Below are 13,791 nucleotides of genomic sequence, written 5' to 3'. Positions count from 1 at the left end.
GGGATGTGGTGATGGAGCCATTGGGAACATAGGGCCCTATGGGGCCTCATTCCTTAGGGATGAAGGCAAAGTGGGATGGGATGTGGTGGGAACCCATCCGGATGTGGTGATGGAGCCATTGGGAACATAGGGACTTATGGGGCCCCATTCCTTAGGGATGAAGGCAAAGTGGGATGGGATGTGGTGGGAACCCATCCATACGTGGGGATGGAGCCATTGGGAACATAGGGACTTATGGGGCCCCATTCCTTAGGGATGAAGGCAAAGTGGGGTGGGATGTGGTGGGAACCCATCCGGATGTGGTGATGGAGCCATTGGGAACATAGGGACTTATGGGGCCCCATTCCTTAGGGATGAAGGCAAAGTGGGGTGGGATGTGGTGGGAACCCATCCAGACGTGGTGATGGAGCCATTGGAAACATAGGGACTTATGGGGCACAATTCCTTAGGGATGAAGGCAAAGTGGGATGGGATGTGATGGGAACCCATCCAGACGTGGTGATGGAGCCATTGGGAACATAGGGACTTATGGATGGTGGTTCCATAGGGATGAAGGCAAAGTGGGATGGGATGTGGTGGGAACCCATCCAGACGTGGTGATGGAGCCATTGGGAACATAGGACCCTATGGGGCACAATTCCATAGGGATGAAGGCAAAGTGGGGTGGGATGTGGTGGGAACCCATCTGGTTGTGGTGATGGAGCCATTGGGAACATAGGGCCCTATGGGGCGCTATGGGGCACAATTCCATAGGGATGAAGGGAAAGAGGGATGGGATGTGGTGATGGAGACATTGGGAACATAGGGACTTATGGGGCACAATTCCTTAGGGATGAAGGCAAAGTGGGATGGGATGTGGTGGGAACCCATCCGGATGTGGTGATGGAGCCATTGGGAACATAGGGACTTATGGGGCCCCATTCCTTAGGGATGAAGGCAAAGTGGGATGGGATGTGGTGGGAACCCATCCAGACGTGGTGATGGAGCCATTGGGAACATAGGGACTTATGGATGGTGGTTCCATAGGGATGAAGGCAAAGTGGGATGGGATGTGGTGGGAACCCATCCGGATGTGGTGATGGAGCCATTGGGAACATAGGGACTTATGGGGTCCCATTCCTTAGGGATGAAGGCAAAGTGGGATGGGATGTGGTGGGAACCCATCTGGATGTGGGGATGGAGCCATTGGGAACATAGGGACTTATGGATGCAGGTTCCATAGGGATGAAGGCAAAGTGGGATGGGATATGATGGGAACCCATCCATACGTGGTGATGGAGCCATTGGGATCATAGGGACTTATGGGGCACAATTCCATGGGGATGAAGGCAAAGTGGGGTGGGATGTGGTGATGGAGCCATTGGGAACATAGGGACTTATGGATGGTGGTTCCATAGAGATGAAGGCAAAGTGGGATTGGATATGGTGGGAACCCATCTGGATGTGGTGATGGAGCCATTGGGAACATAGGGATTTATGGGGCCCCATTCCTTAGGGATGAAGGCAAAGTGGGATGGGATATGATGGGAAGCATCCATAAATGGTGATGGAGCCATTGGGATCATCACTTCCTTCCCGTTTACTGTTCCAATGGGATATGGTCCATGGAAGTAGAAGAGATCCCATCCCATCCCAACCATTCCATGATGTGGGATTGATGGGAAGAGCATCCATCAATGCCCCCATTGCCCTCAATGAGCATCCTGATCCAATGGATGGCATTCCAATGGATGGGCATTCCAATGGATGGGAATTCCAATGGATGGGCATTCCATAATAGGTTGGGATTTAGGGAATAACGCTCATCCTGGGATGGAAAAGATGGAATGAGGAAGAGCATCCATGTGATGGGAATGGAATTCCATGCTCCGCCATTCCAATAGGGATAGGACAGCCCCAGTTTCCCATTGACTCCATCCCACTATCCCACCTCATTCCCAGTGGGATTTGAGCATCCTATGGATATATAGGCTGGGGGAACCGGGAAGCATTCCCAAATCCCAAGCTTTTCCCTATGTGAGGATAGAGGGATGTTATCCCATCGGGAGTGCGCGGGACCGGATGGAACAGCAAATAGAGATGGATCCTATGGAAAACGGGGTCGGGAATGGGAATTCCCAATGTTTTTCCTGCCTTTTTTGACCTCCATCCTCTTGTTTTGCAGCCAACAGAGGGAATGGGGCAGCCGGAAGCTCCCAGACTGGGGATGCCCTTGGGAAAGCGCTCGCATCCGTAAGGATCCATTTCCTCTTGGAATGCTCATTTCCCATTGGGAGCGGGGTGGGAGAGACCTCGGATCCCAATGGGAATGCCACTGGAATGCTGTGGGCAAAGGGGGTTCCATGGAGTCCTCCTCCAAGGGTCTGCTTCCAAGCTTCTGGAATGCCGCACGGGGGTCTATGGGATGGGGTGGGATGATGTTCAAGGCCGGCATTCCATAGGGATCCAATGGGATTGGGTCCATCTCTTGGAGTAGAGCAGTTTGGGGGTCAGCATTCCATAGGGATCCAATGGGATTGTGTCCATCTATTGTAGTAGATCAGTTTGGGGGTCGCCATTCCATAAGGATCTAATGGGATTGTGTCCATCTATTGGAGTAGAGCAGATTGGGGGTCACCATTCCATAAGGATCCAATGGGATTGTGTCCATCTCTTGGAGTAGAGCAGTTTGGGGGTCGACATTCCTTAAGGATCCAATGGGATTGGGTCCATCTATTGGAGTAGAGCAGTTTGGGGGTTGCCATTCCTAAAGGATCCAATGGGAACGGGTGGATGCGTTGGGATAGAGCAATGTTGAGGCCGTCATTCCATAAGGATTGGATGGGAATGTGTCTGTATCCTGCGGGAGAGTGATGTTGAGGTCGGCATTCCTTAAGGATCCAATGGGATTTGTGCCTTTCTATAGTAGTAGATCATTTTGGGGCCATCATTCCTTAAGGATCCAATGGGATTTGTGCCTATCTATGGTCATAGATCACTTTGGGGCCATCATTCCTTAGGGATGCAATGGGATTTCTGTCTATCTATGGTCATAGATGAGTTTGGGGCCATCATTCCTTAAGGATCCAATGGGATTTGTGCCTTTCTATGGTCATAGATCACTTTGGGGCCATCATTCCTTAAGGATCCAATGGGATTTGTGCCTTTCTATAGTATTAAAGCAATTTGGGGTCCATCATTCCTTAAGGATCCAATGGGATTTGTGTCTATCTATGGTCATAGATCAGTTTGGGGCCATCATTCCTTAAGGATCCAATGGGATTTGTGCCTTTCTATGGTCGTAGATCAGTTTGGGGCCATTATTCCTTAGGGATCCAATGGGATTTGTGCCTTTCTATAGTAGTAAAGCAATTTAGGGTCCATCATTCCTTAAGGATCCAATGGGATTTGTGCCTTTCTATGGTCATAGATCAGTTTGGGGCCATCATTCCTTAAGGATCCAATGGGATTTGTGTCTATCTATGGTCATAGATCACTTTGGGACCATCATTCCTTAAGAATCCAATGGGATTTGTGCCTTCCTATAGCAGTAGATCAGTTTGGGATCCATCATTCCTTAAGGATCCAATGGGATTTGCGTCTATCTATAGTAGTAGATCAGTTTGGGGCCATCATTCCTTAAGGATCCAATGGGATTTGTGCCTTTCTATAGTAGTAAAGCAATTTGGGATCCATCATTCCTTAATGATCCAATGGGATTTGTGCCTTTCTATAATAGTAAAGCAACTTGGGGTCCATCATTCCATAAGGATCCAATGGGATTTGTGCCTTTCTGTGGTCGTAGATCAGTTTGGGATCCATCATTCCTTAACTATCCAATGGGATTTGTGTCTATCTATGGTCATAGATCACTTTGGGGCCATCATTCCTTAAGGATCCAATGGGATTTGTGCCTTTCTATGGTCATAGATCACTTTGGGGCCATCATTCCTTAAGGATCCAATGGGATTTGTGCCTTTCTATGGTCATAGATCACTTTGGGGCCATCATTCCTTAAGGATCCAATGGGATTTGTGCCTTTCTATGCTCATAGATCAGTCTGGGGCCATCATTCCTTAAGGATCCAATGGGATTTGTGCCTATATATGATCATAGATCAGTTTGGGGCCATCATTCCTTAAGGATCCAATGGGATTCGCGCCTCTCCATGCCAGTATCCCCTCGGAATTCCTTCTCCATCCACATCTCCAGCACCAATCCCACCATCCCCTCCTCCATCCCTTCCTTTTCCCACCCCATCCCGCCCGTCGCGTCGGGAATACCGACCCCCCGATCCCATTCCCATCTTTCCCATGCCTTTTCCCGCGGGATATTCCCGGAATTCCATGCTTTTTAATGCTCCTATCGTCTCTTAAAGATCTACTCTCCAGAGCCCACCACCACCAGCTTCCCATCCACTCCTTCAACTCCTGTTGGCTCTCCCCCTTCTCTCGCAGGTATTGTGCCTCCTTTTATTCCCTACGATCCCGGGGATTGGTTTGGAATTGGGGAATTCCGGGAAGGAGGAAAAGGAAATCCATGGAAAAAGCCAATTCCCAAAGGGGGAGGTTGGGGGGATGGGGGAAATCGGGGGGATTCCAGAGTTTTAAGGGGGTATTCCCATAGGATGTGAAGAGATGGGGTAGGGAAGGATGAGGTTATTCCAGGGAAAGGCATTCCCATTCCCAAAGAGGTCCTTGGGAATGGCGTAAGGAAAAGAGGCCCTTTGGGATGGGGTTGGGATGGAGGCAGGTTAAGGACCACAGCGCTGCATCCATTGGGATGCTGAGCGCATCCAAGGATGGAGCATCCCCAATTCCCAATCTATTCCAAGGATGGAACATTCCCAATTCCCAATCTATTCCATGGATGGAGCATTCCCAATTCCCATGCAATTCCCAAAGAGGACCTTTAGAATGGGATTGGGATGGAGGCAGGTTAAGGACCACAGCGCTGCATCCATTGGGATGCTGAGTGCTTCCAAAGATGGAGCATCCCCAATTCCCAAGCTATTCCAAGAACGGAACATTCCCAATCTATTCCAAGGATGCAGCATTCCCAATTCCCATGCAATTCCAGAGGCCCTTTAGGATGGGATTGGGATGGAGGCAGGATAAGGACCACAGCGCTGCATCCATTGGGATGCTGAGCGCATCCAAGGATGGAACATTCCCAATTCCCAATCTATTCCAAGGATGCAGCATTCCCAATTCCCATGCAATTCCCAAAGAGGTCCTTTAGGATGGATTGGGATGGAGGCAGGTTAAGGACCACAGCGCTGCATCCATAGGGATGCTGAGCGCTTCCAAGGATGGAGCATCCCCAATTCCCAAGCTATTCCAAGAATGGAACATTCCCAATTCCCAATCTATTCCAAGGATGCAGCATTCCCAATTCCCATGCAATTCCCAAGGAGGCCCTTTAGGATGGGATTGGGATGGAGGCAGGTTAAGGACCACAGCGCTGCATCCATAGGGATGCTGAGTGCATCCAAGGATGGAGCATCCCCAATTCCCAATCTATTCCAAAGGGAACATTCCCAATTCCCAATCTATTCCAAGGATGCAGCATTCCCAATTCCCATGCAATTCCAGGGACTTGTTAGGATGGGGTTGGGATGGAGGCAGGTTAAGGACCACAGCGCTGCATCCATTGGGATGCTGAGCGCATCCAAGGATGGAGCATTCCCAATTCCCAATCTATTCCAAGAATGGAATATTCCCAATTCCCAAGCTATTCCAAGGATGGAACATTCCCAATCTATTCCAAGGATGCAGCATTCCCAATTCCCATGCAATTCCAGAGGCCCTTTAGGATGGGGTTGGGATGGAGGCAGGTTAAGGACCACAGTGCTGCATCCATTGGGATGCTGAGCGCTTCCAAGGATGCAGCATTCCCAATTCCCAATCTATTCCAAGGATGGAACATTCCCAATTCCCAATCTATTCCAAGGATGCAGCATTCCCAATTCCCATGCAATTCCCAAAGAAGCCCTTTAGGATGAGATTGGGATGGAGGCAGGTTAAGGACCACAGCGCTGCATCCATTGGGATGCTGAGCGCATCCAAGGATGGAGCATTCCCAATTCCCAATCTATACCAGGGATGGAACATTCCCAATGTATTCCAAGGATGGAGCATTCCCAATTCCCATGGAATTCCAGGGACTTGTTAGGATGGGATTGGGATGGAGGCAGGTTAAGGACCACAGCACTGCATCCATTGGGATGCTGAGCGCATCCAAGGATGGAGCATCCCCAATTCCCAATCTATTCCAAGAATAGAACATTCCAATTCCCAATCTATTCCAATGATGGAACATTCCCAATCTATTCCAAGGATGCAGCATTCCCAATTCCCATGCAATTCCAGAGGCCCTTTAGGATGGGATTGGGATGGAGGCAGGTTAAGGACCACAGCACTGCATCCATTGGGATGCTGAGTGCATCCAAGAATGGAGCATCCCCAATTCCCAATCTATTCCAAACATGGAACATTCCCAATCTATTCCAAGGATGCAGCATTCCCAATTCCCATGCAATTCCCAAAGAGGCCCTTTAGGATGGGATTGGGATGGAAGCAGGTTAAGGACAATAGTGCTGCATCCATTGGGATGCTGAATGCATCCAAGGATGGAGCATCCCCAATTCCCAACCTATTCCAAGGATGGAGCATTCCCAATTCCCAATCTATTCCTAGGATGCAGCATTCCCAATTCCCATACAATTCCAGGGACTTGTTAGGATGGGGTTGGGATGGAGGCAGGTTAAGGACCACAGCACTGCATCCATTGGGATGCTGAGCGCATCCATGGATGGAGCATCCCCAATTCCCAATCTATTCCAAAGGGAACATTACCAATCCATTCCAAGGATGCAGCATTCCCAATTCCCATGGAATTCCAGGGACTTGTTAGGATGGGATTGGGATGGAGGCAGGTTAAGGACCACAGTGCTGCATCCATTGGGATGCTGAGCGCATCCAAGGATGGAGCATCCCCAATTCCCAATCTATTCCAAGGATGGAACATTCCCAATCTATTCCAAGGATGCAGCATTCCCAATTCCCATGCAATTCCAGAGGCCCTTTGGGATGGGATTGGGATGGAGGCAGGATAAGGACCACAGCGCTGCATCCATTGGGATGCTGAGCGCATCCAAGGATGGAGCATTCCCAATTCCCAATCTATTCCAAGGATGCAGCATTCCCAATTCCCATGCAATTCCCAAAGAGGCCCTTTAGGATGGTATTGGGATGGAGGCAGGTTAAGGACCACAGCGCTGCATCCATTGGGATGCTGAGTGCATCCAAGGATGGAGCATCCCCAATTCCCAATCTATACCAGGGATGGAACATTCCCAATGTATTCCAAGGATGCAGCATTCCCAATTCCCATGCAATTCCAGGGATTTATTAGGATGGGATTGGGATGGAGGCAGGATAAGGACCACAGCGCTGCATCCATTGGGATGCTGAGCGCATCCATGGATGGAGCATCCCCAATTCCCAATCTATTCCAAAGGGAACATTCCCAATCTATTCCATGGATGCAGTATTCCCAATTCCCATGCAATTCCCAAGGAGGCCCTTTAGGATGGGATTGGGATGGAGGCAGGTTAAGGACCACAGCGCTGCATCCATTGGGATGCTGAGTGCATCCAAGGATGGAGCATTCCCAATTTCCAACCTATTCCAAGGAAGGAACATTCCCAATTCCCAATCTATTCCAAGAATGGAACATTCCCAATCTATTCCAAGGATGCAGCATTCCCAATTCCCATACAATTCCAGGGACTTGTTAGGATGGGGTTGGGATGGATAGGACCTTAAGAGCCAGGTCTAGGTGAGGACCACATCGCTTCATCCATTGGGATGCTGAGCGCATCCAAGGATGCAGCATTCCCAATTCCCAAGCTATTCCAAGAATGGAATATTCCCACTTCCCATGCACTTCCAGGCCTAAAATCGGGATGAGTTTGGAATAGTTGAGCATCCAAAGCCATATTCCCAAAGGATTACTTAAAGTGGGAATGGGGCAGAGCTTCCTCTTGGATGCTCCATGGAGCATTCCCGGAATAAGGACCCTATGGAGCAGAGAGCATCCCATGGGATGAGCAAATCCGAGGCCGAAAGTTGGGAATGCCGTATGGAAAACGGGATCCTCTCGCTCCCCTCGATCCTATGGCAACCAATGGAAGAGGAAACCCCCCACCCCATTCCCGGTTTTCCATGCTTCCTTATGGCGGCTTTCCCAGGTGTTTTCCCATCCCGAATCCATTGGGAATGCCGGTGTTCTAATGGTGCTTCCCGTTTTGCTACCAGCAGGCCCAGCTGTATGGTCTAGGAATGGAGGCCAAGCATCAGCATCTCCCACTTATGAAGGTCCCTTACACTCCTTGGTAGGTGATCCATGGGGATCTGCCCCATTCCCGACCTTTTCCATGCCTCATCCATGCTTCCCCCCCCCCTTTTCCCAGGAGATGGAGATTGGATCCCATAGGATAAGAGAGCGGAGGAGGAGGAGGAGGTGGTGGTGGTCAAAGGATGGAGATGGTGGTGATCCTATGGGATGAAGGAGAACATGGGATGGAAATGGTGGTGATCCCATAAAATGGAGTGGATGGATGGGAATATGGGAGGAGATGGGGATGATCCCATTGGATGGAGATGTTGGTGATCCCATAGGATGAAGGAGAACATGGGATGGAAATGGTGGTGATCCCATAAAGTGGAGTGGATGGATGGGAATATGGGAGCAGATGGTGGTTATCTTATAGGATGGAGGAGAACATGGGATGGAGATGGTGGTGGTCCCATAGGATGGAGATGGTGGTGATCCCATTGGATGGAGTGGGTGGATGGGAATATGGGAAGAGATGGGGGTTATCCCATTGGATGGAGATGGTGGTGATCCCATAGGCTGGAGAACATGGGATGGAGATGGTGGTGATCCCATTGGATAGAGTGGATTGATGGGAATATCGGAGGAGATGGGGTTGATCCCATAGGATGGAGGAGAACATGGGATGGAGATGGTGGTGATCCCATTGGATGGAGATGGTGGTGATCCCATAGGATGAAGGAGAGCATGGGATAGACATGGTTGTTCCCATTGGATGGAGATGGTGGTGGTCCCATAGGATGAAGGAGAACGTGGGATGGAGATGGTGGTGTTCCCATAAAATGGAGTGGATGGATGGGAATATGGGAAGAGATGGGGGTTATCCCATTGGATGGAGATGGTGGTGATCCCATAGGATGAAGGAGAATGTGAGAGGAGATGGTGGTAATCCCATAGGATGGAGATGGTGGTGATCCCATAAAGTGGAGTGGATGGATGGGAATATGGGAGGAGATGGTGGTGATCCCATTGGATGGAGATGGTGGTGATCCCATAGGATGGAGATGGTGGTTATCCCATGGGATGGAGATGGTGGTGATCCCATAAAATGGAGTGGATGGATGGGAATATGGGAAGAGATGGGGGTGATCCCATAGGATGGAGGAGAACATGGGATGGAGATGGTGGTGGTACCCTAGGATGGAGATGGTGGTGATCCCATAGGATGAAGGAGAACATGGGATGGAGATGGTGGTGATCCCATAGGATGGAGATGGTGGTGATCCCATAGGATGAAGGAGAACATGGTATGGAGATGGTGGTGGTACTCTAGGAAGGAGATGGTGGTGATCCCATTGGATGAAGGAGAACATGGGATGGAGATGGTGGTGATCCCATAGGATGGAGAACATAGGAGGAGATGGTGGTTATCCCATAGGATGGAGATGGTGGTGATCCCATAGGATGGAGGAGATTGATGGGAATATGGGAGGAGATGGGGCTTATCCCATAGGATGGAGATGGTCATGGTCCCATAGGATGAAGGAGAACATAGGAGGAGATGGTGGTGATCCCCTTGGATAGAGTGGATTGATGGGAATATGGGAGGAGATGGGGGTGATCCCATAGGATGGAGGAGAACATGGGATGGAGATGGTGGTGGTCCCATAAGATGGAGAACATAGGACGAGATGGTGGTGATCCCATTGGATGGAGATGGTGGTGATCCCATAGGATGGAGGAGAACATGGGATGGAGATGGTGGTGGTCCCATAGGATGGAGATGGTGGTGATCCCATTGGATGGAGTGGATGGATGGGAATATGGGGGGAGATGGGGATTATCCCATTGGATGGAGATGGTGGTGATCCCATAAAATGGAGTGGATTGATGGGAATATGGGAGGAGATTGGGGTTATCCCATTGGATGGAGTGGATGGATGGGAATATGGGAGGAGATGGGGAGTATCCCATTGGATGGAGATGGTGGTGATCCCATTGGATTGAGATGGCATTATCCCATTGGATAAAGTGGATGGATGGGAATATGGTCCATGGATTCCATAGCCCCTCTTATGCTCTTCTCCATTGCTTCTCGATCCCATATGGAATTCCTGGATCTTCTGGAAGCACGGATAATTCCCAATGCTCAACATTCCTTATGGAATGATCCTTGGGATCTGTACCCTATGGAATGGGAAAGAGGATCTCTATGAGCCCATTCCTTAAGGATCCATCCCAATTCCCATTTTCCTTAAGGAATGCCATCCCCATGGGGCAATGGGGGAGGGGGATTCCTTAAGCTTGGAATAATTAATAGGGATTAATAGAGATTCATCCCTATTAATAGGGATTAATAAGGATTCATCCCTAATACTTAATAGGGATTCATCCCTGTTAATAGGGATTAATAGGGATTCATCCCTAATAATTAATAGGGGTTAATAGGGATTCATCCCTAATAATTAATAGGGATTAATAGGGATTTATCCCTAATAATTAATAGGGATTAATAGGGATTCATCCCTATTAATAGGGATTAATAGGGATTCATCCATAATAATTAATAGGGATTAATAGAGATTCATCCCTATTGATAGGAATTAATAGGGATTAATCCCTAAGAATTAATAGGGATTAATAGGGATTCATCCATAATAATTAATAGGGATTAATAGAGATTCATCCCTATTGATAGGAATTAATAGGGATTAATCCCTAAGAATTAATAGGGATTAATAGGGATTCATCCCTAATAATTAATAGGGATTTAGAAGGGTTCATCCCTAATAACTAATTGGGATTAATCCGGATTCATCCCTATTAATAGGTATTAATAGGGATTAATCCCTAAGAATTAATAGGGATTAATAGGGATTTATCCCTAATAATTAATAGGGATTCATTCCTCTTAATAGGGATTAATAGGGATTCATCCCTACTAATTAATAGGGATTAATAGGGATTCATCCCTAATAATTAATAGGGATTAATAGGGATTCATCCCTGTTAATAGGGGTTAATAGGGATTCATCCCTAATACTTAATAGGGATTCATCCCTACTAATTAATAGGGATTAATAGGGATTCATCTCTAATAATAGGGATTAATAGGGATTTATCCCTAATATTTAATAGGGATTCATCCCTAATAATTAATAGGGTTTAATAGGGATTAATAGGGATTCATCCCTAATAATTAATAGGGATTAATAGGGATTAATAGGGATTCATCCCTAATAATTAATAGGGATTCATCCCTATTAATAGGCATCAATAGGCATGAGCATCTCCCATCCATCCCAGCACTGCTCCATTGACGACAACCATTCCCACTTGGATCCTATGGGAATGCCGGAAGTGGCTTTGCCTTTGGGGGGGGGGGGTTATTCCCTACGGAATTCCAATAGGATTTTCTCTTCCATCCCCATTTACTTCAATGGGAGGGGGTTGGGAGCAGCTTTTCCAATGGAATTCCCATATTCCCAAGGAATCCTTGAACCCATGGAAATCAATTCACCGGGATCACCTTTTCCCTATATCCAGAATTCCCATCCCAATATCCCAATATAAAGCATGGGAATATAGGGATAACCCCCCCCCCCCATTGGGATACGATTCCCGCATGGAAGTGATGCTCATCCCACTTTTCCCCCTATTCCCAAGCAGCAAAGCCGGATCGAGGACCGCTTGGAAAGGTTGGATGATGCCATCCACGTCCTAAGGAATCACGCTGTGGGGCCGGCCCCATCCCTGCCCCATAGCGACATGCACGGCTTGATAGGAGCCGCTCCCAACGGATCCATGCCGGGATTGGCTTCGGGATACGGATCCGGGATCCTCGCGGCCAATAGGCACTCGTTGATGGTGAGATGATGGGATAAAGGGGGATGCATGGATAACATTCCATGATGGGAGATGGGTGGGATGGGGTTGATGGGATCCATTGGGAATGGGGTTGGGAATGGGAGATGGATAAAGGGATGTGGGAATGGGATGCTCCAGGTTTTGGGAATATGCTCCTGGAGAAGGAACATGGATGCGGATGGAGGTGGTACCCATGGAGCATCCCAATGGATGCGGATGGAGGTGATACCCATGGAGCATCCTGGGATAGGGATGGAGGTGGTACCCATGGAGCATCCCAATGGATGCGGATGGAGGTGGTACCCATGGAGCATCCCAATGGATGGGGATGGAGGTGGTACCCATGGAGCATCCCAATGGATGGGGATGGAGGTGGTACCCATGGAGCATCCCAATGGATGCGGATGGAGGTGGTACCCATGGAGCATCCCAATGGATGCAGATGGAGGTGGTACCCATGGATCATCCCAATGGATGGGGATGGTACCCATGGAGCATCCCAATGGATGCGGATGGAGGTGGTACCATGGAGCATCCCAATGGATGCGGTTGGAGGTGGTACCCATGGAGCATCCCAGGATAGGGATAGGAACCAGGATATGGGATAGGACACAAGGACATGGTCCAGGAGCTGGATCCATCCCAATGGATGGACATGGAGCCATGGAGAAGCTTGATCCCTCTGGATAACGGAGGGTGTCGGAGCATTCCCAATGGGATCGGGCATCCCAATGGAAGTCCAATTGATGGGATCCATAGGGAAGGAGGGATCTTCTGCATCCCATTCCTTAGGGATGCTCCCAGTATGGACATGGATTGATGGGATCACATAGGGATTGGAAAGAGACCTGGAAGCGATGGGATCACATAGGGATTGGAAGGAAAACTGGGATCCGGATGATGCTGCAGCTCCGCAATAGGACGGGAATGGGAATGGGGCATGGAAAGAGCCGGGATTTGGGAATCCCATTGGGAAAACACCGGATTGGGGTGGGCGAAGGCGGAGAACAAAGGAAGTGGGAACGGGAGGGGGGGGAGGAGGCGGATCCTGATGTTTTCCATATGGGAATGTTAATGGATGCAGCAGGGCTCCAGCTGCCGGATACGAGGCCGGAAAAGCCTGGATCCAATAGGGAATAAGGGGGGGATGGGACGGATCATGCCTGGAATCCGGATGTGTTCCGGATGCGTTCCCTGTGTGTGATCCCTGTTTGCGTTCCTGCTTTGTTCCCTGTTTATTCCCTCTGCATTCCCTGTTTATTCCCTCTCTATTCCCTATGTATTCCCTCTTCATTCCCTGTTTATTCCCTCTTTGTTCCCTCTGTAATCACTGTGTATTCCCTCTTTATTCCCTGTTTATTCTGTCTCTATTCCCTGTTTATTCCCTCTCTATTCCCTCTTCATTCCCTATGTATTCCCTATTTATTCCATCTCTATTCCCTCTCTATTACCTGTTTATTCCCTCTCTATTCCCTCAGTATTCCCTATGTATTCCTTCTCTATTCCCTCTGTATTCCCTCTTCATTCCCTCTGTATTCCCTGTTTATTCCCCCTTTATTCCCTATGTATTCCCTCTCTATTCCCTTTCTATTCCATGTTTATTCC

At 48.7% G+C, this 13,791-nt stretch overlaps 1 protein-coding gene across 1 annotated transcript in view; it reads left to right on the top strand.

Moving 5' to 3' along the window:
- LOC117438180 (transcription factor 4-like) overlaps positions 1-13,791 on the top strand; it is a 78,089-nt gene that overhangs the window by 54,595 nt on the left and 9,703 nt on the right. Inside the window, exons 12-15 of the mRNA XM_034073647.1 lie at positions 2,165-2,232; positions 4,358-4,436; positions 8,304-8,377; positions 11,989-12,186. Of these exons, the coding sequence (XP_033929538.1) occupies positions 2,165-2,232; positions 4,358-4,436; positions 8,304-8,377; positions 11,989-12,186 (419 nt within the window). The remainder of the gene's footprint in view (positions 1-2,164; positions 2,233-4,357; positions 4,437-8,303; positions 8,378-11,988; positions 12,187-13,791) is intronic.

This window comes from Melopsittacus undulatus (genome assembly GCF_012275295.1).
Source record: "Melopsittacus undulatus isolate bMelUnd1 chromosome W unlocalized genomic scaffold, bMelUnd1.mat.Z SUPER_W_unloc_1, whole genome shotgun sequence".
In the NCBI taxonomy this organism is placed as follows: Eukaryota; Metazoa; Chordata; class Aves; order Psittaciformes; family Psittaculidae; genus Melopsittacus; species Melopsittacus undulatus.
Note: the sequence above shows the minus strand (reverse complement) of the source record. Positions and strands in the feature narration are given on the sequence as shown.